This window comes from Sorex fumeus, unplaced genomic scaffold (genome assembly GCF_029834395.1).
Source record: "Sorex fumeus unplaced genomic scaffold, SorFum_2.1 ptg000107l, whole genome shotgun sequence".
NCBI lineage: Eukaryota > Metazoa > Chordata > Mammalia > Eulipotyphla > Soricidae > Sorex > Sorex fumeus.
In genome coordinates, this window is record NW_026606164.1 from 1 (window position 1) to 24,196 (window position 24,196).

A 24,196-nucleotide genomic window follows, 5' to 3' on the forward strand; every position below is an offset into this window, starting at 1 on the left:
CGCCTCTAATAAAGCCCCGCCCAACTAGCCATGCCCTGCCCCTATGGCCTTGCCCCTCTCCTCTAGCCACACCCCTCCTCACTTGCCTTTTCCTTACCTCCTCTGGCCATGCCCCACCTCTAGCCACGCTCCTCACTAGCCACGCCCTTGTCTCCTTTAACCACACCCCAGCCTGTAGCCACCCCCCTCGCCTCTAGCCACTCCCCTCCTTCCTTGACATGCTCTACCTGCTATTGGCCCTGCCCCTCTCCCCTGGCCACGCCCCCTGACTCTACTCATGCCCCTCTCAACTAGCCATGCCCTGCCCCTATGTCCTTGCCCCTCTCCTCTAGCCACGCCCCTCCTCACTAGCCACGCCTTTGTCTCCTCTAACCACGCCCCCAGCCTCTGGCCACGCCCCCTCACTTCTAGCCACGCCCCTCCTTTCTTGCCATGCTCTACCTGCTATTGACCCCGCCCCTCTCCTCTGGCCACGCCCCCTGCCTCTAATAACACCCCGCCCAACTAGCCATGCCCTGCCCCTATGGCCTTGCCCCTCTCCTCCAGCCACGCCCCGCCTCACTAGCCACGCCCTTTCCCCCTCTAACCACGCCCCCAGCCTCTGGCCACGCCCCCTCACCTCTAGCCATGCCCCTCCTTCCTTGTCATGCTCCACCTGCTTTTGGCCCCGCCCCTCTCCTCTGGCCACGCCCCTTTGGTCCCTCTCCCTTCCCAGCCGCTTCTCCACCGTCCTCCGCAGACCCACCTCCTCCGAGCCGGAGCCAAAGATGAGCAGGTCAAAGGGGATGGCGGCCACCATGTCGATGAGGAACCAGCCCTTGAAGTAGTGCACGGCGATGCGGCCAGGATGGCTCACCACCTCCTCGTTGGCGTTGACGTAGGTGGTGCGGAAGTTGATGAGGATGTCCACGATGAACATGATGTCCACGATGAGGTCCACCACGGCCAGCGGCTGACAGGTATAGCCGCAGTCGGAGTTTGGGGGGCCCTCCTCCGTCTCCTTCAGCAGGAAGGCGGCCGAGTAGGGCGTGAAGACGGCCGTGTAGATGACCAGCAGCAGGATGAGCCAGTCCCACACGGCCTTGAACGGGCTGTAGTGCAGGATGGTCCAGCGGTGGATCGCGGGGGCCTGCAGCTTGTACTCGGGCAGCACGTCGGCGCCCAGGGACAGGACCTGGCCGGGAGGGCAGGGGGTGAGGGGGCCTCTGGGCCGCGTGCCTCCAGCCACGAGGCCCACAGCGTGAGGGGTGGAGCCAGACGGTTTCCACGTGGAGGCCCAGCCTCAGCCACTGGCCAGCCTCCCGCAGCGCAGGGACCTGACAGCTGCACCCAGGTCCAGCACCAGGCAGGATTGCCCGGGAGCTGCTCCCCACCAGCCATGCTCCCCCACTCCTGCAGACTGCCCACACCCTTAACCACACGCGTTCACAGGACACACCAGACAGCCCACAACTGGCATACCACACACACACACACACACAGAGGCATATACAAAAGACCAAACTGGATACAGACATAACACACTGACACACTATGTGCATATATGGCACAACATACATGGCACATATACATAATACACCACATATACCCTGCCCCCCACACACCATATACACACACCATATACACACCATACACATATACCATGCCTACACACATGCCCAATGCACACTCAAACCATGCCCCACACACGTGCCATTCACATACACACTATACACACCATGCTCCCCACACACCATTCACATGCATACCATGTACACACACTGTACACACATACCATGTACACACCATGCATACACACCATGCACAAACCTGCACATATACCATGCACACATACACCATGCACACACAACATGCACACACACGATGCACACATACCATGTACACACACCCCATGCACACACCCCATGCATATACACACTGTGCGCACACGCTATGTATACACACGCCATGCACACACACCATGCGCGCACACGCCGTGTACACACCCATGCCCACACACCATGCATACACACACTATGCACACCACCATGCATACATATGCCATGCACACACACTATGCATACACACATCATACACACACATACCATGTGCACACACCATGCACACACACACCGTGCACACACACCATGCACACACCACACACACACCATATACACACACACCATGCACACTCCACAGTGTCAGTCCAGAAAATGTTGAACATGCTCCCAGGCTGCAGCTCCCATGGGGCTCGGTGTGAGGCCAGAAGCTGGCAGGGTGCTGGGTGCAGCCCTTCCTGTCCCACAAATGGGTGTCCAGGGACCAAGGCCTACATTCCTTCAGGCCACAGGGCCCAGGACTCCAGCTCCCCAGTGCAGCTCACTCTCCCACAGTGATACACAGAAGACCCGTGCCCAGGATTCCCTCGCCTGCACACAGTACAAGACACATCCAGCGTCACCCCCACTCCCTTCGCCTCTGACGTGGCACTGCCCAAGGCTCACCGGCCCCTGGGAGAGCCCATACCTCCCGGGCCCCACCTCAGGTCTGGGGGTAACCCTCGAGCTCCCCCTAACAGTCAGGCTTTCGGGAGCCCAGAGTCCCCAGGTGACCTCTGGAGAGCACCCTGAGGGCGGCTGCCAGTGTACAGTGGGGGCTCCGGAGGCTCAGGGTGGCGGGTAGTGGTCAGGGCAGGGCCAGGGAGCCAGGGTGGCTTCCGGGCCCCCCACCCTCACCGTGGTCGACCCAGACAGCCTGAGCCGGGCCGGGTACGGATCCGAAGGTAGAGCTGGCTGGGGTCCTGCCAACAAGGGCCACTCGAGGGAGCTGTGCCGGGGGGGGGGGGGGGGGGGGGGGGGTGGTGGGGGGAGGGCTCACAGCAGCCATGCCCTCCCGGATGCCAGAAGAGCATCGCCCCAAAAGGCAAAGGTGCACACCGCCCAGGCTGGACACAGCAGGACAGACACAGGCCAGGCACCCAGCGACCAGCTGAGCCGCGGCCCCGACTGGCTGCTTCACAGGAGACACAGCCCTGGGGCTCACTGACCCCTCACCCGCCCAGGCTGGAGGAGGTGCCTGGCTTGGAGTGAGGGGCAATGCTCTCACTCTCCGGGACCCCTGCCATGGCCCTGAGCCGAGTGGGCACAGCAGCCTGAGACGGGACCCCGAGGGTGCCCACCACATCATCAGCCTGAGCCACCACAAATGGCTGTGGGTACCACCCTGCGACCCCCGACCCCTCCCCAGACTCCAGCGCACCCACTGGGGGTCCGGCCGGGACTCGGGGTGCAGCCCGCGGCGAGGGTGCCTGCGCCAGCCAGCCCCCCGCCAGCCCTGCCTTCAGCTCGTGCTCGGCCACCCTTTGGGGTGTCCACTCTGGCCCGCCCCCTGCCCTCCCTTCGCCTTGAGACCTGGAAGCCGCCGCAGAGGGGCGCAGGACACGCGTCCACACAGCCCGAGGCCCAGAGAAGGGCGCGCGTTGGGGGGTCACCCCCCCAGGGCTGCCAGGCGGCCCGCAGGGGGGAAGCGCCGGGGGCACCTACCTCCTGGGCCACCAGGCTGGAGATGCGCACGGCCCGCCGCACTCGGCCCTTTCTGGGCCCGGGCCTGCAGCGCGCCCGTCCTGCTCGCCTGCCCCCCTGGGGCGGCCGCGGAGGGCTTGGTGCCCCCCAGCCTGGCCCTCCTGGGGCCCGCGGGCCCGGCCAGCGCCTCACCTGCGCCCCAGCAGCAGCCCCGGGCGCCGCTGCGCCCCGGGAGCCGGCGGCTCGGCGGCCGGAGCGACCCCCGGCGGGCGGCCGGGGTCCGAGGGGCCGCGCCCCGGGCCGGGGTCACCCAGGCAGGGCGCCCGGGCCGCTGCCCATGGCCCCCCGCCGCGGGCCCCGCTGCCAGGGCGCCGAGCTCTGCCCGCTGCCCGCCCGCGCCGCTCCGGCTCACGGCCGGCCCCTCCTCCGCCGGGTCCCCACCCGCCGCCACCCCCGCGCCCCCTCCCCCGCGCCGCCCGCCGGGCTCGCTGCAGCCCGCGCCCGCGCCGCGCCCCTCCCCCGCCAGCCCGGCCTGTCACCGCAGATTAATGGCCTCCCCGACACCCCCGCCCCGCCAGGCCAGTCCCGGCCGGCCCAGACGCCCAGAGAGGGAGAGCCCAGCGCGGACGGGCACGGGCCGCGGGCGGCGGGGGCGCGGGGGCACCGCTGATAACGCCGCCCGCCCGGGAGAGGCCGCGGACCCAAGGCGGACCCAAGGCCAGGGGCCCGGCCTGGCCCGAGCCAGAGGGACGGGCCGGGGGCAGCCCGGGAGCCCGCAGGGACCGGCCAGGGTGGTGGAAGGCGGCCCCCACTCTCTGCTCACTGAGCCTGGCCCCAGGAAGGATGGGAGGAGGGAAGGAGGGAGGGAGAGAGGGAAGGAGGGGAGGGAGGAAGGAAGGGGGAGGGAGAGGAGGGAGGGAGAGAGGGAAGGAGGGAGGGAGGAAGAGGAGGGAAGGAGGGAGGGAGAGGGAAGGAGGGAGGGAGAGAGGGAAGGAGGGAGGAGAGAGGGAGGAAGGAAGGAAGGAAGGAAGGAAGGAAGGGAAGGAGGGAGGGAGGGAGGAAGGGAAGGAGAGAGGAAGGAAGGAGGAAGGAAGGAAGGAAGGAAGGAAGGAAGGAAGGAGATGAAAGGAAGGAGAAGGAAGGGAGGGAGGGAGGGAGAGAGGAAGGAGGGAGGGAGGGAGGAGGGGAAGGGAGGGAGGGAGGGAGGAAGGAAGGGAGGGAGGGAGGGAGGAGAGGGAGGAAGGGAGGGAGGGAAGGAGGGAGGAAGGAAGGAGATGAAAGGAAGGAAGGAAGGAAGGAAGGAAGGGAGGGAGGGAGGGAGGGAGGGAGGAGAGGAAGGAAGGAAGGAAGGGAGGAAGGAAGGAAGGAAGGAGAGGGAAGCAGTCTAGCTCTAGGAAGGAAGGAGGAGGGAGGGAGGGAGGGAGGAAGGAATCACCGCAGACCACTGCAGCCCCCTCGCACCCCTGCACGCAGAAGAGAGCCCAGAGAGCACGTGGTTGGCCATGTTCCTCCCCGTTACGGGTCAGGACCGTCCGGACCCTCCACCCACCTCATCGCCTGGCCCCAGACGGCAGCCCCGACCGGGACCCGTTGGCCCCTCACCGCAGCCCCTTGGCCTGTCCCCAGCCCTCGAAGCACCAACCAGAGCGCGCCTTGTCCCCCACCCCACGCAGGACCCCCACGCCCTTCTCGGCCCCTACTGCAGGACCCCACCCCCCCGGGGAGCCGGACCCCTACCTGGGTGACCTTCTCCGTGACGTTGTGGGTGCGCTCCTTGATCTTGGGGGCGATGATCTCGCGGTCGCTGCCGGGCGAGGCCAGGAAGGGCTCGGCCTTGAGGTCCACGAAGTTGAGGGTGATCTGGGGGATCTTGCTGATGGTGCGGCAGCGCACGAGGTCCGAGTCGGAGGTGGAGTTGAGCAGCCCGCTGCGGAGAGGGTGCATGGCCCCTGGGCGGGGGGCACGGTCAGGGCGCAGGAAGGGGTGAGGAGCCCCGGGGTGGAGGGGTAGGGAGCGGGTGCAGGGGAAGGGAGGGAGGGAGAGGGAGAGGAAGGGAGGGAGGGAGGAGGGAAGGGAAGAGAGGAAGGAAGGGAGGGAGGGAGGGAGGAAGGGAGGAAGGAAGGAAGGAAGGAAGGAAGGAAGGAGGGAGGGAGGGAAGGAGGGAGGGAGGAGGAAGGAAGAGAAAGAAGGAAGAGGAAGGAAGGAGAAGGGAGGGAGGAGGGAGGGAGGAGGAAAGAAGAGAGAGAAGGAAGGAAGCAGGGAGGAAGGTAGAAAAGGGAAAGAGGGAAGGGGAAGGGGAAGAAAGGAAAGAAAGGGAAAGAAGGAAGAGCAGCCAGAGCCAGAGTGCAGGGGAGGGCATTTGCCTTGCATGCCGCCGACCCAGGTTCAATTCCCAGCATCCCGTATGGTTCCCCAAGCACCTCCAGGAGTAATTCCTGAGCGCAGAGCCAGGAGTAAGCCCTGAGCATCGCTGGGTGTGACCCATAAGGGAAAAAAGGAAGGAAGAGGAAGGAAGGAAGGAAGGAAGGAAGGAAGGAAGAAGGAAGGAAGGAAGGAGGGAGGAGGGAGGAAGGAAGATGGAAAGGAAGAAGAAGGGATGGAAGGGAAGGAAGGGAGGAAGGAGGGAAGGAGGGAATGAGGGAGAAGAAGGGGTGCGGGAGAAGGGGCGCAGGAGAAGGGGCGCGGAGGGCAGAGGGCCCGCGGAGGGGCGCGGGGCGCGGCCGACCGGCCCCGCTCACCGGTGCTGGCGTGGCGCGGGGGGCGCGGGCGGGGGCGCGGCGCGCATGGCCTCGATGTCGTCGGCCGACGAGGCGCGGCGCACGCTGGCGCAGCTCTCCCGGGAGCGGGTGCGGGCCCAGGCTGCAGCAGGAGCCCGACGCCTCGGGGTTGAGGCCGTGCGCGCGCGGCGAGCGCTCCCCCGCCGCGCCCGGGCCGGCCACGTGGTTGTCCAGGGCCGTCACCTCGTCCAGGGCCAGCGACTCGCTGCTGGGCGCCGCGGGCGTCAGGTCCACGTCCACGACCACGGCCCCCGCGCCGCCCCCCGCGCCGCCCGGCCGCGCGGGGCGCCTCCCGGGCCGTCAGGGCCAGCAGCGCGGGCAGCTTCAGGCGGAAGGTCTTGGCGCGGCCTGCGGGGAGAGGCCGCTGCTCCGAGGGGCCGTGCACCCCGCCCGCCCACCTGCCCACCCAGCGCCGGGTCCCCCCTCACCCCTCCACGCCCCGGGCGGGCGCCCCTTCCACGGGAGTTTAGGACGCAGGCAGGTCCGGGGCGCGTACCTGGGCCAGCCAGCTGGTGGGGGGCCCGCGGTGGTTGGTGTCGCGGGCCGGGGACCCCACCAGCTCCTTCTCCATCACCACCTCAAAGTTGAGGATGAACATGATGACGGCGCCATCCTCGTTCTTCACGGGGACCACGTCCACCAGACACAGGAAGCAGCTTCCTGCCAAGGGCGCACAGCCTCAGTGGCCGGGGACAGGGGCCGGGGTGGGCAGTGCTGAGCGGCCTGCGGACCGATCCCCAGCCAGGGTGCCTCCCACCGCGCTGGCCCCACTGCCCACGGGCACCCCACCCCGCCTCCCCCGGGGGACCGCCCCTCTGTGCCAGCTCAGGGCTCCGCCTCTTCTCCTTGGGGCCCCTGCGCCCACGTCTGCTTTGGTGTCTTTTATTTCCTTCCAAGATCGCAGCCCAGGGGTACGGGGGGCGGGGTCACTCCTGACTGCTCCGGCACCGCTAGCTAGACGCCCCGGGAGCGAGCTGGCAGCCGCGGTGCCGCCTGACCAAAGGCCGTTAGCTGCGGCCCGTTGAGCTCCGGGAACACCGCGTACAGCAAGGGACTCCGGGGGCGCAGCCACGCACCACGTCCCTCTCTGCAAGGGACGAGGCAGCGGCTGTCGCGTCCCAGTACTGCCCAGTTCATCTCCCCGAGAGCCTCGTGTGTGGTCAGTCCTCAGCATGGGAACGGGCCCTGGGGCAAGCAGGTCTCAGGACGAGCCTCCCTGGCCCCAGTGCCCAGCCGCCTGCCAGGTCCCCTCCCAGGACGACTCCAGACCCCTTGGTGGGGGTCCCCCAGGCTGGCCTGTGCCAGAGACGCAGCTTCTGGCCCCTCGCCCGAGTCTGACCCCTGGCCCTGTGTTCAGGGATCACTCCCGGCAGGGGGCAGTGCTGGGGACAGGACCAGGGCAGCAAGCCCGCCTGGTTGCAGGCCAATGCCTCGCCCTGGGTTTTCCCCCTCACCCCTCATCCTCCTCCTCTCTGCTGGTTTCGGCGCTCCAGTGAGCTCTCCCACCCCCTCAGGCCCAGCTCAGAGCCCCCCGCCTACAGGAAGTCCTCCTAGCGGCACCCAGAAGATGCCTCCCACCCCGTCCCGGCCCCCGGGGCCCTGCAGCACCAGGCACGTTCCCTGAACAGCCCCCCACCCCGTGCTGTGCCCGAGACTCTGACCCCCCTGATCTCCCGGGTCAGAGTCTCCCAGAAGGGCCCACCCTGCCAGGGTGTCCATGACCCGACAGCAGGGGAGGGGAGGGGTGCAGGGCCTAATGGGTGTCCCTCCCTCCCCCAGCCCCCTCCCTCTGCCCTTCCTCCCCTCTCCCACACCCCATCACCTCCGGGGTCGCCCTCACACCCCCAGGTGTGCCCCAGCTCAGCCGCAGCCAGGGGGCCGTCAGAATTCGAGAGGAGGGAGCAGCCAGGGGCCAGGGCTGGGGGCAGCGGGGGCCAGCAGCAGCACATACACACACCACGCACATACACGCATGCCACACCCAACACACACTATGTATCACACTCACACCATACACACCACACATGCAATCTGTACCGTATACATATGTATAACACACACACCACACACATACACCACACACCACCTACATATACCCGCACACAGCACACACATACACAACCTGCACATAATAAATACCACCACACACACACCATCCGCTACATGTACACAGCACACACACACACACACCATACACCACACACGCCAAGTACACACACCAGCACACATCACACACAAGACCTGCACACCACACAGATACCATGCACACCACCTGCTCCATGCACACACACCACATACCACACACACACACACACCACACACCACCTACATATACCTGCACACAGCACACACATACACAACATGTACACAACAGATACCACAAAAACACCATCCACTACATGTACACAGCACACACACACCATATACCACACACGCCAAGTACATGCACCAGCACACATCACACATGACCTGGACACAACAGAGATACCATGCACACCACCCGCTACATGCACACACACCACATACCACACACACACACACACACACACACTGTGTACACCACAGACACATGCTGGTCAGGCTGGGGCCGGACGTGGCACACGCTGGGCAGGAGGCAGATCCTCTGAGACCAACTGAGGCAGGCTGACCCCTGACCCCGGCCCTGCCATGGCACCGCCGAGCACAGCTATGGGCTGGGACTGCAGGGCCGGGCCCAGCTGCAGCGTCTGGCACCCAGACAGGCCTCGGAGTTTCTTTCCTAATATGGTGATGGCCGGCAGGGCCTGAGCAGGACGGAGGAGAGGCCGAGGGCCGGAGCCCCAGAGACCCCAGCCCCGGCCCAGGCCCAGGGTGCAGGCCTGACCCCCCCTCCTCGCCCGCAGATGCCAGGAGGGGTGCTGGCCACAGGGGCGGGGCCTCAGCGTCCTGCCCACCGGCTCAGGCTTCTCTACCTGGGGCCAGGCCCAGCCCCTGGCCCAGGACCACCACACTTCCCGGCCATGGCTCAGAGCCCCCTAGCACCCCACACCCGTCCACACCGAGGGCCCTTGGCCCTGACCCCCTGCCCACATTCAAAGAAGTCTTTCTTCAAATTAGCTGTCAGAGTTCCGGTTATTCCAGAAATATGAGCTGGAGTCTGGCAGAAGGCGGGGTGAGGGGGGGTCCAGGGGGGACAGTGCGCCCCACCCCCACCCCAGGGCCACCGTGCTCAGAGCCTCTGGCCTCTTCGGCAGATTTCCCAGCACCCAGCATGGGCTGGACCCGGGCACAGTGCAGGCCCCCGGGACAAAGGTGGACACAGGGAACGCTAAGCTGGGTGTCTGCATGGAGCAACGGGCAGCCTGGTGGGGGAGGGGGGAGGGGGAGGGGTGGGTACTGGGCCCCGAGTGGACAACAGAGAAGACGGCTTGAGAGATCCCTCTGCGCCGGGGGCCCCAGCGCTCGGTTCGCTGGCACCACACAACAGGGCAGGGCACCAGGTGGCCTTGTACTCAGGGTCTTCCACGTCCCCAGGCCCACCCCACCCCCTACCCCCGCCCCGCCACGGCGGGCACCTGCCCGTCCTGGGGTCCAGAGCACAGGGAGCCGGCACTGCAGTTCCGCCTGTGGCCACACGGCGGCAGGCGCGGCTTGCGCTAGCGCTCCAGAGCCAGCCCGGCACTGGACACCGGGACGCAGGGGGCCGGCCTGGCAGCCCCCTCGCTGCCCACAGAATGGCCAGGCGGCTCCGCAGTGACCTGAGAGGCAGGGCAAGGGCAGTGGGCCTGGGGCGGGGGTCTTGGCTCTCTGTTCCAGAATGACTTGGAGCAAGCACCTGCCGGGCTGGGGGACCACCGGCCTCACCTGGGAGCTGTGAAGCGGAAACTGGACCCCTGGGCCATGGGGGGATGGGTGCAGCCAAGTCATCACCCACAGGCTGAGGGACAAGGCGGCCAGTCCCCCACGTACACCCCGGACTCTGAAGATAGCAGCCGGCAGGGGGCACCAGGCCTGGTGCCTCCCCACCACCAGGATTTCAGCTCCAGCTCGGGGACAGGCCGCAGGGGCTCAGCCAGCCCAGCCCTGTCCACCAGAGGCTCCTCCTGGCATCCCATGCACAGAGATGGGGCAAGGCCCCTCTCCTGCCCTCGGCACCCCTGACGTGGCCAAGCTTGGATGAGTCACACTCGGGGTCAGGCCTCCTCTCTCGGACAGCGCAGGAAGAAGCCAGGGCCCCAGGCAGCTCCCCGGGCCAGGGCCAGCGTTGGACGGGGTTTCCCCGTGGGTCCAGGAGGCTGAGTCGCTGGACGTCAAGCAAGGGAACCCCGGCCTCCCACTGCCAGGGTCGGCCGGACCCAGTGCAGAGCCAGGGAGGAGAGGGGGTCCCCCGCCCCCCCACAGGCACAGACAGGCCGCCTGAGCCCGGGCTCCCCGGGGGCCAGCGGGAGCCGCTGGAGAGCCAGATGCGGTGACAGATGGCCTGGGAGAAGCAGCCAGGGCCGTCCCGGCAGGGGTTGGTGGGGAAGGTGACCTGGAGGCGGCCGCCTGGCTCCCTCCCGGGTCCCAAAGTCACACCGAGGGCAGGAGGCTGGGGCTGCGGGGCTGTCCGCCCCCCGGCCGCCGCTGTCCTCCGGAGCGGCCTGGACTGTGCAGTGTCAGGTTATATTTAGCCTGGTGGCGGCGACAGGAAGATGCAGCAGGAGCTGCTCCTGGCCGGGGGCCACCGCGGTGCTCGGCTCGGGGGGCTGCACGGAGCACGGAGCGCGGGAGGCAGGCCGGGTGGTGGGCGCGAGCGGGTGCGTGTGTGCATGTGTGCGCACACGTGTCAGCGTGTGTGTGCGTGCGTCCGAGTGTCCACGTGAGGGGGACAGCCTGGGCTCTGCCTGCCGTTTGGACGACAGGGGGCCGGGTCCCCCGCCAGGTCTCGGGGCCACTGCACGGACAAGGAGCCCCCCCCGCCCAGCACCACGGCTCACGGCAGCTCTTTCCAGAAAGTTCTCTGGCCCAGTCCTGCCTGGGAGACGGCTCCCTGCTCTGTTAAGTGCGAGACCCCACAGCCAGGGAAGTGCTCTCCTGCCTGCCTCCCGGCTCACACCCCGTCAGAACCCCGTCCCCAGCAGGCTGGCCTCAGCCCCCAGCCCCACAGCTTCCACCCACGCCCAGCAGAACCCCAGCTGCAAACATTCTAGAATATTCCATCCAGCCCACATGGACGCTTCCCACCAGTCACTCTGCAGCACCCAGAGTACTGAGCCCTGACTATGGGCTTCCGGGGTGGAGAGGTGGGGGGGGAGGGCCTGCTGCCGCATCACAGGAGGGGCTGGGGGCGTAGTCACGCCCATTTCAAAGCCCCCTATGTGGCAGGAGTGGGCACACCGCGGGCAGCGGGCACTGCAGGAAACCTGGGCGCAGGTTCCCCACTGTTCTCGACCTCAGCTGAGACACAGCTAACTCCCTGGGGCCCCACACGGCCTCCCCGGGGGCAGCCAAGGGCACCGGCGCCCCTGAGAACCTGCTCCCAGCACCCCCAGAGAGAGGGCTCCAGCGGCCAGCTGTCAGCCCAGAGAACCTGCCCCCACCCCGGGCCCCTGCCCTCACCCCAAGTGACTGAACATCCAACACAACCGGAGGACAAGGGGAGGCCGGCCCAGACCCAGAGTGGAGGGAAGATTCAGATGGAACACAGACCCCCGGCTTCCCCCCAGGGAAGCAGTGAGGTCACCGGGTCAACAGGGGACCCCGTGGGCCGGTGGGAGAGAGGGGTGAGTGGCCCGCACAGACCCCCCCCCCGACCCCACCCCGCAGAGCCCAGCAGACAGACGCCCCCTGAGAGCCCCAAAGCAGAGCAGAGGTTGCAAAGAGCAAACAAACTTTAAACTAACCAACGACACAAACGAACTTTAACAAAAGACACAAACATGACCCGCTGAGTGAAGCCAGCTCCTCTCTGGGCGGGAGAGGGGAGGACAGAGGAGGAAATCCTCCTGGGTGCATCGCTCCAGACCAACCCTCTGTCACCCAGAATCCAGTGGGGGGTGGGGGGGGTCTTTGCAAGAACTTGGCCAACTGCACGGCGGGGGGCAGGGCGCCTGCCTTGCACACGGCGGAGCTGGGTTCGATCCCCAGCCACACCCGAGCACAGAGCAGCACTTGAACGCTTCGCCTGAGCCTGTTGGAAAGAGAATGAAGAGTTGAGAGACACGAAAGCTCTTTCCCGCGCGGTTTGGAGAATGAGAAGGGACAAAGATTGGGGTGCAGAGCAGGGAGCAGCCAGTTCTTCACCCCAACACCTGCCAGGGGCGCCAACGGCTGGGAAACTGACCCGGGATAACGGTGGCCCCACAGAGCCATGGAAAGGAGCCGCTGTTTACTAGACGTGTTGGGAAAATTGGCTTGAGGCTCGGAAAAAAATACAACTTGATCCGCGCGGGGCAGCGCAGATGGAGGCCGGCCTAGGCCCAGCCCGAGCTGCAGATTAAGTTAATCGAAGGAAATGGAGACCTTGGCAACCCGAGGGATTTCTTCATCAAGATTTCAAAAGCACAAGCGCTATAAAAATAAAATTTCAAAAAAAAAAAATCAATGAATTTGTTAGTCTCAAAACTGAGTCTCGTTGCTGGATAGATCTCACAGATGCCAGAAGGGAAGGAGGATCTGTCTGCAGTATCTGGGATTGACAGTGTGTGTGTGGGGGGGGGGGGGTTGCAGAGAGACAGCCCCGCCCCACCTCTGAGAACAGGCAAGGGGTCCTGGGTGCCGGCCCCCCCACCCTGGCACTTCCCCAAGTGATCCCCGAGCACAGCACCAGGAGGCAGACCCCAAACAAAAACACTGAATTTTTTTTTTCTTTTTAAAGCAGGGGTAGATGAGAACACAGCTCTCAGGAAGCGTTCGGATGCTTAACAAGCTGCCTCTGAGTTTCTAGATGGCGCAGGAGGGAGCAACTTCGCCGAAAAACAGCAGCCGCTGCCAGCAGGCCATCCCCGGAACGGCAGCGAGCAAAGCCATCCAGCTAAGTGCCTCGGGGGACTCGCCGGAAATCAAAGAAATGCAAATGAAAGAGGCCCCTGGCACCGACCCTGCCAGCCTGCGGTCAGGGCCACCCAGGCCCAGCCTGGCACCCAGGGAGGCTCCAGAGCCCGTGATGCCCCATGAATGCGGGACCCCCAGCATTCCCTGTGCCCAACAGCCGCCTCACGTGAGTGAGCCCAGAAGGGGCCAGGGCTGAGGACGCTCCTTATGGAGACGCTGGATCCCTCCATGCGGGGGCGCTGGGGGGCTCCCCGGGGAGCGCGGACAGGCAGCAGAGGCTGGCACACACCTGGGGACACGCCGGGTGCTCGCTGGCAGCTGTCAACTGGTGGGACGCGGAGGGCACATCCCGGGGTGCGCCGAGCCCCGTATCCAGAACATATCATTTGCACAAATTAATCCTCGGCTCCGCACCCAGACAAAACACCACATTTGCAAGAACATATGTGAGCAGCGCGCCCGGGAAGTGGATTTGAATGGTTGCCTGAGGGGGTGTAAGGAACTTCCGTGAAAAGAAAATGAACTGGAAGGCGACGAAAAGGAAATTCAAAGAACAGCCAGTTGTGCAAATGTGGTGGCCTCCGTGTTCCGGCCGAGGAGGAGAGGCTGTGAGCCGGCGGGGACAGCGTCGTGAGGTCAGGGGTGCTGCCCGGGCGTGTGGCCACGGGAGTGACGCTGCCCGAAGCAGACAGAGTGAGCCCGGACACTGGTGCCACCCACAGCCGCGCGCCTGGGAGCAGGTGTGAGTGACCGTGGCTCAGAGGGCAGGACAGTCCCCCGGGCACCCTTTGGGGGCCAGCAGGACACCAGGCAGGGTTGGAGGGGCCCCACTGGGCAGGGCTCAGAGGGGACCCACCAGGCAGGATTCAGAGGGGACCCCACCGGGCAGGGCTCAGAAGAGACCCCACCGGGCAGGGCTGGAGGGGCCCCACTGGGCAGGGCTCAGAGGGGACCCCACCAGGCACAGCTCAGAGGGGGCCCACCGGGCAGGGCTGGGAGGGGGTCCCTCCAAGCAAGTGATACGAAGAAAGCCGGGTTGGGGGTCCACCCCGGCACCCAGAGCTGGGCAAAGCTGGGGCAGTGAACAGGGGCTTCCTCCCCCAAGAACCAGCTGGCAGGAGAGTCTGGCGGCTGAGTGAACCCCCGCTGCCCCGCCCGACCCCCCGATGTGGTAGGGCTGGGGGATCCCCCAGCTGCCCCTCTCACAGCCCCCGGCCCCCCAGCGAGATACTGGCACCAGAAATGCCTCCGCAGCACAGATGCCCAGTATTGGCCCCCCACCGGGCGCACTGCCCACTCTCCATTCATTCATTCATTCATTCATTCACCCGGGGCACCCCCCTGAGCCCCAAGCGGGCGGCTCCACCCAGGAGTAAGGGGCGCTGTGGTGACAAGGTCACACACCACAGAACACAGCGTCTGCCTGGGCGTCCCTCATCCCCGCTGTGGCCCTGGCACCATGCCCACAGCGGGGGGCGACCACCAGCCCCTGCCCGGAAGTGCCCTGTCTGCAGGCCGAAGGGGCTTTGGGCTTTGAAGAACCGGCAACAGCATAGCCCGGGCAGGGCTTGGGGCTCTCAGGGAGACCCCACAGCCCGCCTGAGCACCCGCCTCACCCCTCACGCCCACCCCCCGCCAGCCCCATCCCTGCTGCCCCCGTCATGCTCTCTGCAAATATTTACACAGTTCCGCTCTGGGCTCAGCAGACACAACACGCCGGGACACTCTGCAGGCCCCGAGTCGCCAAGGCCGCCACCCTCCAGGGCCGCCGGGTGCAACCGGGTGGGGAAGCACCCCCGCTCCCCAGGCCCAAGCCCCCGCCCCAGCTCCTGCACCACTGAGCGACTCTCTGGGTTGCCCCAGCGCCTGGCAGGACCCCTCCCCCACTGGGGGGCAGCAGGTGCCCCCACCTGTCCCGGCTCCCCGAGGCCCCCAGGCTCTGGCGGAGGGAGGGGGCTCTCCCCAGGGGCTCCGGGGAGCAGGCTGGCCTGCGGGGCTGCACCCCGCCCCCAGCCCCTGCTCAGCTGTTCAGTGGGGGCCTCTGACCCCGTTTCCAGGGCAACGGGCCTGCAGCTGGAGTGGAGAAGCCGGCACACTCTCCTCTAGAGACACCCATCCCCTCCCACGCACAGGCTTCCTGGGGACACGGGGACCTGGAGACCAGGCGAAGGGGGGGTGCGGGGAGGGGGCAGACAGGAGCCCCAGGGGCCGAGGGAGGGAGAGAGAGAGGGAGGCCAGAAGGGAGGCCCAGACACAGAGAGGCAAGGAAGACGCGGGGGACGGAGGGCGGAGGCAGGGACACGCGTGTGAAGGGCAGGCAGAGAGAGGGACTCTGGGACCGGGGGGTTGCCCAGGTGTGTCTCGCTGCACCTGGGGGAGACCCCCCCAGCCATGGGGTGCAGCCTGCTCCCGCGGGGGCCCCTACGTCTCTCCCTCGGTGGCCTCCCCACCTCCCAGCAGGCCCGGCCACTAAATAATGGGGCTGTCTGGCTGAGAATGCACAGAGCCGGGCTAGAGGCATGGACACAGCACAGCTGTCCCCGCGGCGCCTGCCAGCGAGAGGCCGCCTCCTCCGCACCCACGTCGCCAGGCCGGCCTGGGCCCGGGTCCTGCTTCCTCCCGCCACGGGGCACTGGGCATCGGGTGGCTCAGGACACGAGAGAGTCCCAGGGCCCAGGGCGCCAGGCCCACCCGGCGGGAGATCCCCGCGGCCTGGAGGCCAAGGCCAGCAGCAAACAGGAGATGCCAGGAGGGGGCAGAGACGGGCCCCAGGAGGATTTTCCAGGCAGCGGCGGCCGCATTTGGAGCAGGAATCTGGAGAGGGCGAGTTGGAGGGGTGGGTGGGGGGGGGCCCAGGCCAAGGGCCCTGGCCACTGATTCGCTGGTAACTGTACCCCAGCCGGTAACTCGAGTGGACAATGTGATCCCGAAGGTCACCCAGATTCCAAGATCGCCCCTCTGCGCGGATGGGGGGGCCGTGCCACCCTCTCCCTGTGGACACAGCCAGGGTGCGAGGAGAGACGGGCGTGTGCAGACACACAGAAGACAGAGTCGGACGCTCCCAGCCCTCTGCTGCTCAGGGAGAGTCGGGGTGGGGGGGGACCCTGCAGAGACCACCTGTCCTGTGTCACCCAAGCTCTGCTCTGAGGCCTGAACCGGGACCGCCCCGGTCCCACCCCGGGCACCCAGGGGTTCAGCAACTTCCCAAGCCTCATGCAGCCTGGCGCATGTTCGGCAGGTGACCGCTGGAGGTGGAGATGGGGGGGAGGGTCCGCCGGGACAGACTGGCGGGGGTCCCGGGTCCCCACGCTGCAGCTCCCCGGTGATACAACTTGGGGAGTTTCCTCACAGTTTCAGTTTCACGTCCATAAAAAGCAAATAAAAATACTCTCGCCGCCCGGGGGGTTGCACAGATGCCGTGTGCGAGACATTCCGCCCCACGTCCAGCACGTGGACGCAGCCCAAAGCCAGCGACTACAAAGCCAGAGTAATGGCCATACAGGCCCCGGGGGGGCTCAGAGCAGAAACAGCAGGAGGGACCAGCGAGCCCAGGGGTTCACGCACTTTCCCGGCATGTGCCAGGCCCTTGTTCCATCCCTGAACCCCACCAGGAGTGACCCCACGTGCAGAGCCAGCAGTAAGCCTGAGCACTGTCAGGCACGGCCAGAAACCAGAACCAGAGAACCAAGCCAGGAAGCCCTGCCTGCAGGGACAGCTCCCGCCCCCAGCCAGACCCCGCCCCCGAGCGCAAACCCCCTCCGAGCTGAAGAGCAGGGGGGAGAAGCCCACCCTGGGCACACAGGCCAGGCGCATGGAGTCCCTGCTGCCCACTGCCCCTGTGACTGTTCACCGTCCGGTCTGCAAGGCCTGTGGCCACGCCTGCTCCCCAGGGCTCAGACACTGCCCCTGACGCCAGCTCACGGCTAGCAGGGCCTGTCCAGCCCGCGGGCACCTGCAGGCCCCCAAGAGCCCAAGGCCTTGCCTGGTCCACCCTGCAGAGCCTGCAGCGGGGGTGGGACGGAGAGCAGCCCCCGCCCAGGGCTCTGTTTATCGGCGGCGCCCGCTCCCTCCGGAAGCCCAGAGCAGCTGGGCTGGGAGGTGGTGGCTGAGCCCAGACACCTGGTGCAGGGGGCGTGGGCGGGGCGCAGGGCAGCGAGGTCCAGCGACAGAGGCTGCGGGGCGATGCGCCCGAGTGCAGAGAGTGCAGAGAGGGGCAGTGCAGAGAGGGGCAGGGGAGGTGCAGAGAGGGGGAGTGCAGAGAGGGCCAGGGGAGAGGGCGCCTGGTCCGGGACTGCCAGGGAGGCCCCACAGGCCTGTACCCCAGGTCTGCGCCCGCCCCCTGCCCCACCGGACTCTGTCAGGGCCGCCCCCCTAATCTCTCCCCTCTGGCCTCGCCCCCCACAGCGCGACGAAGGAACCAGAGGCGCCAGACCACCGTGCAAGCGGGGCCTAGGCCACGCCGAAAAGCAGACACCAGAGTTGAGAGCCCCAACATCCAGCCAGGGTCCCACCCCACACACCTTCAGGGTCCCAGCCAGGGTCACACCCTCTAGGACGCACCCCCACCCTCAGCCCTTATTGACCACGCCCCTCCCAGCAGTCCCGCCCTGCCCACTCCCGAGAGGCCCCGCCCATCCTAGAGGCTCCGCCCACCCCGAGCAGCCACGCCCACCGAGAGGCCCCGCCCAACTCCGGAGACCTCGCCTAACCCCAGACACCCCGCCCACCGGGTAGGCCCCGCCCGCCCCAGACAGCCACGCCCACCGAGAGGCCCCGCCCAACTCCAGAGACCTCCCCTAATCCCGGAGGCTCCGCCCACCAGGGAGGCCCGCCCACCCCGGGGAGACACGCCCACCGAGAGAGGCCCGCCCACCAGGGAGGCCCGCCCACCCCCGGGGAGACACGCCCACCGAGAGAGGCCCGCCCACCAGGGAGGCCCGCCCACCCCGGGGAGACATGCCCACCGAGAGAGGCCCGCCCACCAGGGAGGCCCGCCCACCAGGGAGGCCCGCCCACCCCGGGGAGACACGCCCGCCGAGAGAGGCCCGCCCACCGGGAGGCCCCGCCCACCCGCGCGCCCCGCCTACCATCCTTCCGGTAGAAGGCGATCTCCACCTTGCGCTCCTCGGCGCCCAGCAGGGCCTGCGCGATCTGCGCGGCGGCGCGGCGCTGCGTGCGCGGCCCGTGCAGGAAGTCGCAGGTGCAGGGCCGCTGCATCACCTCGGCCCGCGAGTAGCCGCACAGCTCGCAGAAGCCGTCGTTGCAATAGATGACGGCGCAGTTCTCCACCCGCGCGTTGGCGATAATGAACTTGCGGCCTGGGGCGGGGGAGGAGGGGCGGGGAGGGGCGGGCGCGTGAGCTGGGACCCCGGGCTCGGGGACGCCCAGCCCTGCCCCGCGTCCTCCGGCCACGCAGAGCCGCCGCCCCAGAGGCCCCCGGCGGGGACAAGGGTCCCCAGAGAGGGCCGAGGCAGCTGTGCCTGCCCGACACAGGTGCCCGGGGCGCGCCCCCGACCCCGCCCGGCCCGCGGGTGGCTGCCTGGCTTCCCCTGGGCACGCTGCCAGCCGCCCCCTCGGCGACCGGGGCCGAGGCCGGTCTGGGCGGGTGTCGGCAACGCGTGTCAGCAGCCGCGGGGAGGGATAAACAGGGGCCTGGAGAGGGAGCTGGGAGGGCAGAGATGGCGCCAGCCTTCCCCACCCCACCCCACCCCCGCTGGCCCGGGGATGCTCCCCAGCACCCCTTACCCGGGGATCCCCAGGAAACCCCTCCCCCCAGTACCCGCGACCCGACCAGGTCAGCACTTGGCGCCACGGCCTTGCAGGCCGGCTCTGAGGCCAGCCGGGGCGGCCAGTGGGCTGCTCAGGGGAAGCCCAGGACCGACCGCCTGGCGAGGCTGTAGGCAGTCACTACTCCTGCCTCCTCGGAGGGGACAGCATCACTGTCCTGTCGCACAGAGGAAGAGCCTGCGGACAAGTTCACGGCCCTGCCCACATCTCGCAGCTTTGTAAAAATGACAGGCCGCTTTTGAAGGACTCAGGCAGAAAGGGAAAAAGCTTCTGCTGGGGGGTGTGTGTGTGGGGGGGGGGCTGGAGGTTCCCACAGGCGGAAGCCCAAGGTCAAAAAGAGCGAGCAAAGGACTCCGCAGCTGCCAGCCTTGGAAATCGGAACCGGGGCCCGGGGCACGGTGCAAGGCTGCGCCCTTGGAGGAAGATGACCCAGGCCTGGGGGCCTGCCTCCTGCTGCCCGGGCAGGACAGGGAGCCCCAGCGGACCCATTTCCGCCGCACTCGGCTCACCCCTCTCGCCTGCCCCAGGAGAGGAACAGCTGAGCAGCGGGAATGCCAGCCTATGCCAGGGATGATGCTTACAGGATAAACGCTTTTCACCAACACAAGCTTCCAGCCACTTGGGCCCTGCGTGAGGGGCTGTTGGGAGCCCCGGGAACTGTCACCGCCTGCAGGAACACACCCCTTAGGCTGCTCTCCGGGGCACCCCCCTTACCCACCCCAGCAAGGCCGTGGCTGCAATGCAAAGGGCTGAGACAGAACCCTGGGGATCCAGCCCCCTCCTGCCATCCTCCCGCCCCTCACCCTGGCCTGCCCCAGGAAGTTAGTTTTTGTAAGTCAGGTCATCTTAGGTGAGATTCCCAAATGTGCCCTCCCCCCACACCTGGATTCCCAGGCAGCCATCATCCCCAGCATTTAGGGGTCCCCTGTGGCATGAAAAGTGCCCCCGGGCCTAGCCTCCATCTCCACCTGCGTGCCAGGCAGCTGGAGGAGCGGCCAGGCAGGAAATGCCACCTGGCCCCTCTTCCTGGCTGGAGTTTCTTCGAAGGCAGAGCCCCACCCCCACCCCTTACTCAGATCCTGGAATCCCCAGCAAAAGGAACTGCACCGCTCTGCCGGGGGGCCCCTACTAGCCAGGTATGGATGCTCAAGGTCACAGCACAGGCAGAGGTGGGGCCAGACCCCGGAGCCCTAACCCCAGCCCAGACTCCCCCAGAGCAGGCGAGCACTGGGAGAAAGGTCCCGGCCTGCCGTCTGCACCGCCTCTCCAGCAGGCCAGCTCCTCCGGCAGGCAGGATCAGCTCGTTCCTCAGAGGCAGACAATGCTGCCCGTGCCGCTGACCCCTCCCTGCCCAGCCCAGGGACAAGCACACGTTGTCCCAAGCCCACAGGGTCAGGGGCAAGGAATGTCAGCATTGCCCACTGCCGGGCTGTGGCGGTCACACCCCCCCCGTCAGGGACAGCCCCCCCCGGGGGAGACACGGCTGCAGGCTGGGGCAGGTGCTCACTCGAGTCTCTGCTGGACCCTTCTGGAAGTATCCCCTAGCAGGCCGGCATTAGGGGGTAGGAGCCCCCACAAAGGGGACTTGGTGGGGGGCAGCGCCTGGCCCAGGGAAACGAGCTCTACCGCGGCTGCTTCCCCCAGGGCTCCATACTGGGGGGCGGCGGGAGGGCCCAGTGCATGCAGGGTCACACACGAGGGTCACGCGCCCGCCGGGCAGCTTCGGCGCGGACCCCGCAAGCGCTGCTCCGTCTCGCTCCACAGTCCCGGGGCACCCAGGGAACTCGAGGTCCGCTCTCAAGCCCCCTGGTCCCTGCACCCCCGCCCAGCCGGGACTCTGCCCGGCCAGGAGGCCTGAGCTCGGCCTCCCGCCCCCTGCCGCAGCCGGCCGGACCCCTCGGTGCCCAGCCTGGTCCCAGCTCCCAGCCTGGCCCCCCCGCACCCCTCGGCGACCCCCTGGCGGGCGGGGGCCAGGCGACCGGCCCCCGCGGACGGCCGGGCGCCCGGCGGCGGCGTCCGAGGCTCCCGGGCACGCCCCCCACCCGCACCCCGGGGGCCGGCCCGCCCCCCAGCCCCCTCCCCGCGCCCCCTCCCCCACTCACTCTGGCCCTCAAACTTGCGGATGATGGTGTCCAGGAAGGTGTTCTGCGGCGCGACGTGGCCCCTCCGCACCGGCATCCTGCGCCCATGGGCGAGCCGGGCGGGCCGCCCCCCAGCCCGGCCCGGCCCGGCCCAGCACTAGCCGGCGGCCACGCCGAGCGCGGGCAGCGCCGCCCCTGGGCTGCGGGCGCGGGGGTCCCCGCTCGCCTCCCGGGCTCGGGGCGCGGGCCGGGCCTGGAGCCGCGGCGCTCGGGCCGCCGGGCCGCGCGCACACCTGTCCGCCGACCCCGCCGCTCGGGCCGCGCCTGCCGTCGGCCGGCCGCGCAGGGGTTAACGCGGCGCGCGCCCCTCGGGCTCCGGCCCCCGCCGCCCGCCCCCCCACCCGCCGCGCGCCCCGCAGCGCCGCCCTCTCCCCACCCCCCACACACACCCCCGCGCGCCCGCGCCGCCCATTGGCTGCGCCGCGCCCCGCGCTCCCCCCCGCCGCGGCTCCGCGCGCCCCGCGGAGGGGGCAGGGACCCCTCGGGAGGGGAGCCCCGAGGACAGGTGCGACGGCCGGGCGCCCGGGGGGGGCGGGGGGCTCCGTGCGCGTGCACGGCGCGCGCGCACACACACGCGCGCGCACACACACGCGCGCACGCCCCTGGCGGGGCTGGAACCCCGGGCGTCCCCGCCCCCACCCCCGGCCCGCCGGGGTGTCTCGGGCGAGGCCTGCGGGGGGACCCCGGGAACGTGCGGGCGAGACAATAGGGGAGGCCCGGGGCGGCGCAGAGATGAGGATGGAGGAGACCCGGCAGCCGGGCAGCGCCGGAACCGGGGCGCCCCCGCCCCGCGCTCCCGCGCGCGCGCGCGCGCGGCCCTCCCTGGGCTTATGGGGGGCGGGGGGCGGGTGTCCCCGCTCGGGCAGTGACAGTCTGACACTAGTTGCGGCCTCCTGGCAGCGAGATCAGAGAGGCCCGCGAGCGCCAGGTTGCAGCCGGGGGATCCCCGTCCTCACGGCCCTCCTCTCTGCGGCGCGGGGCGCCCGCCTCGCCGGCCAATGGGCGGGCTCGGGGCCCCGCGGCGCTGCGGCGGTCCAGCCCCTCGGAAAACCCTGGCCGAGCCCGAGGCCCCTCCCCCGGCCAGCTGGCCGGCTCCAGCTGCAGCTCCCTTATTTAGGCAAAGAGGCCTGGGGATGCTCAAGGGCTGGCCCGCGTCTGCCCGCCGCCGGCCCACCGCCGGCCCGGGTCTGAGTGAGGGTCTGCGGAGGCGAGTGTCCCGGGCCTGAGCAGCCGGCAGGGCCCCAGCAAGGCCGGGGCGGGGACCGAGTGTTGACAGCTGAGGCCGCTGGGGAGGAGCCGAGCAGCCGGCCGGGTCCCCTCCCCTGCGGATCCCGGCCGGCTAGATGGATGGCTGGGGCCGTGTGGGGGGCTCTGAGGGTTTGCAGCTGCTCTGTCCTTGGAGGCTTGTCACTAGGGAGAGCCATCGCGGAGGAGAGGGAGGGAGGGAACTGGGCAGAGCGGGCAGTCGGCCGGGAACAAGGCCCCGAGAGGGCGGTCTGAGCCCGACCCTCGGCCCAGACTCACCTGCCACCGGGACGCGAAACCTGGGGGGCTGCCGTCGGGCTAGGACACCCCCTTCCTCATGCTGGTGGGTGGGCAGTGACTCAGGGAGGCCGTGGGGGAGTGGGGGTGGCTGCACCAGCCAATGCTAAAAACGACGGCGGCGGCTCTGGCTGCAAACTCAGCTCCGGCCCGCGCCACCGCCTGCACCGAGGTGCCCGGGGCCTGGGTGGGCACGACGGGTACCAGCCCAGGCACCCATCCGGGTTCTGGGTGGCACCTCGCCTTGGGCTGGCCCAGCCTCTTCCCCACCCCAGCACCACCCCTTAAGGTGAGCCCCTTTGAGTGGGCGTCTTCCCTTCCCCAGCGGTGGGATTGATTGGGACGGGGAGGGACGGCCACCGTGGGGTGGGCCAGGGGCACAGACTGCCACGGGGCCTGCAGGAGGGTGGCCGGCCCAGCCAGCTGTCCACGCCCGGGTCCCCAGCTCCCCGCACCAGGCTTTGCCCTGCTTTCTCAGGGGAACAAAAGGAGCAAATCCATGTGCCCAGCGGAACCAGGGTCTCGAGTGGGGGGACTCCCCGAAAGGTGAGGGACCGCAGGTGCTGTTGCCCGCCGTAAGCCAGGGGAGCCGACAGATGGAGGACGAAGTCCCCCCATCTGCCACCGCCCCCGACCCCAGATCTGGGAAAGAGAGAACACTGCCCTCCCCTCCCTGCCAGGGCAGCCCCCAGCACCCCACAGGACATTCCCAGGAAGAGCACCCCGCTCCTGACTCAGCTGGCGGAGGTGTGGAGACAGCAGCACCGGCTCCTCGGGGCTCCCCCAAATGTCAGAGGGAGGCTGCAGGAAGCACCCGCTCAGCTACGGCTCGGTCGGGGTGGGGGGGAGACCAGGCAAGACATCCTGGAGGAAAGACGAGGCTGAAGCCCCCCCTCCTCCGAGGAGCACACAGGCGGGAAACAGCCCAGACCCCAGACAGGGGCCCCCCAGAGCGAGTGGTCCCCTAGGGAACAGCAGGTCTAGGCAGACAGTCAGGTCAGCCAGTGGGGGGGGGGGCAGTGGAGTCAGCCTGAGCCCAGTCCAAGGTGGGTGCGGGGCACCCATTGGAGGCCCCCACCCCCACCGCTGGCTCTGTTTCCCACAGGAACTGGGGCTGCAGAGAGGGCGCTCAGGTAGCCGCAGGTTCTTCCTCCAGAAGTGGGTGCCCTGACTTCTGAAAATGAGAAGGGAAGAGGGTGCACCCTAACCGGAAGTAGTAGCCCTCTCTCTCCCCCGTGCTTCCTGGATGCTTATCCTGGAACCCCGGCCCGCCCGCCACGCCCTCTCGCTGGGGCCTTTCCCCAGACAGGGGCTAAGGGACCAGGTGCTGGCTGCAGGGTTAGGGGTCCTGCCTCCTCATTCTAGTTCCGGTACTTAGCTACAGCAACCCGTGTGCCGGACCAGGGGCTGCGGCAGGGCCCAGCGGGGACCCCCGGCA

The 24,196-nt window shown here is 68.1% G+C and overlaps 1 protein-coding gene across 1 annotated transcript; it reads right to left on the minus strand.

The window, feature by feature from the left end:
* Positions 1-619: 619 nt before the first annotated feature.
* On the minus strand, positions 620-21,563 carry KCNH2 (potassium voltage-gated channel subfamily H member 2; the record flags this gene model as incomplete). The annotated part of the gene is given in 9 exon segments (XM_056134783.1): positions 620-1,174; positions 5,238-5,449; positions 6,239-6,272; positions 6,274-6,354; positions 6,356-6,562; positions 6,564-6,628; positions 6,776-6,937; positions 18,376-18,606; positions 21,178-21,563. Coding segments are annotated over 9 exon segments (1,623 nt in total), but the record flags the coding sequence as incomplete, so codon positions are not given.
* Positions 21,564-24,196: the final 2,633 nt, after the last annotated feature.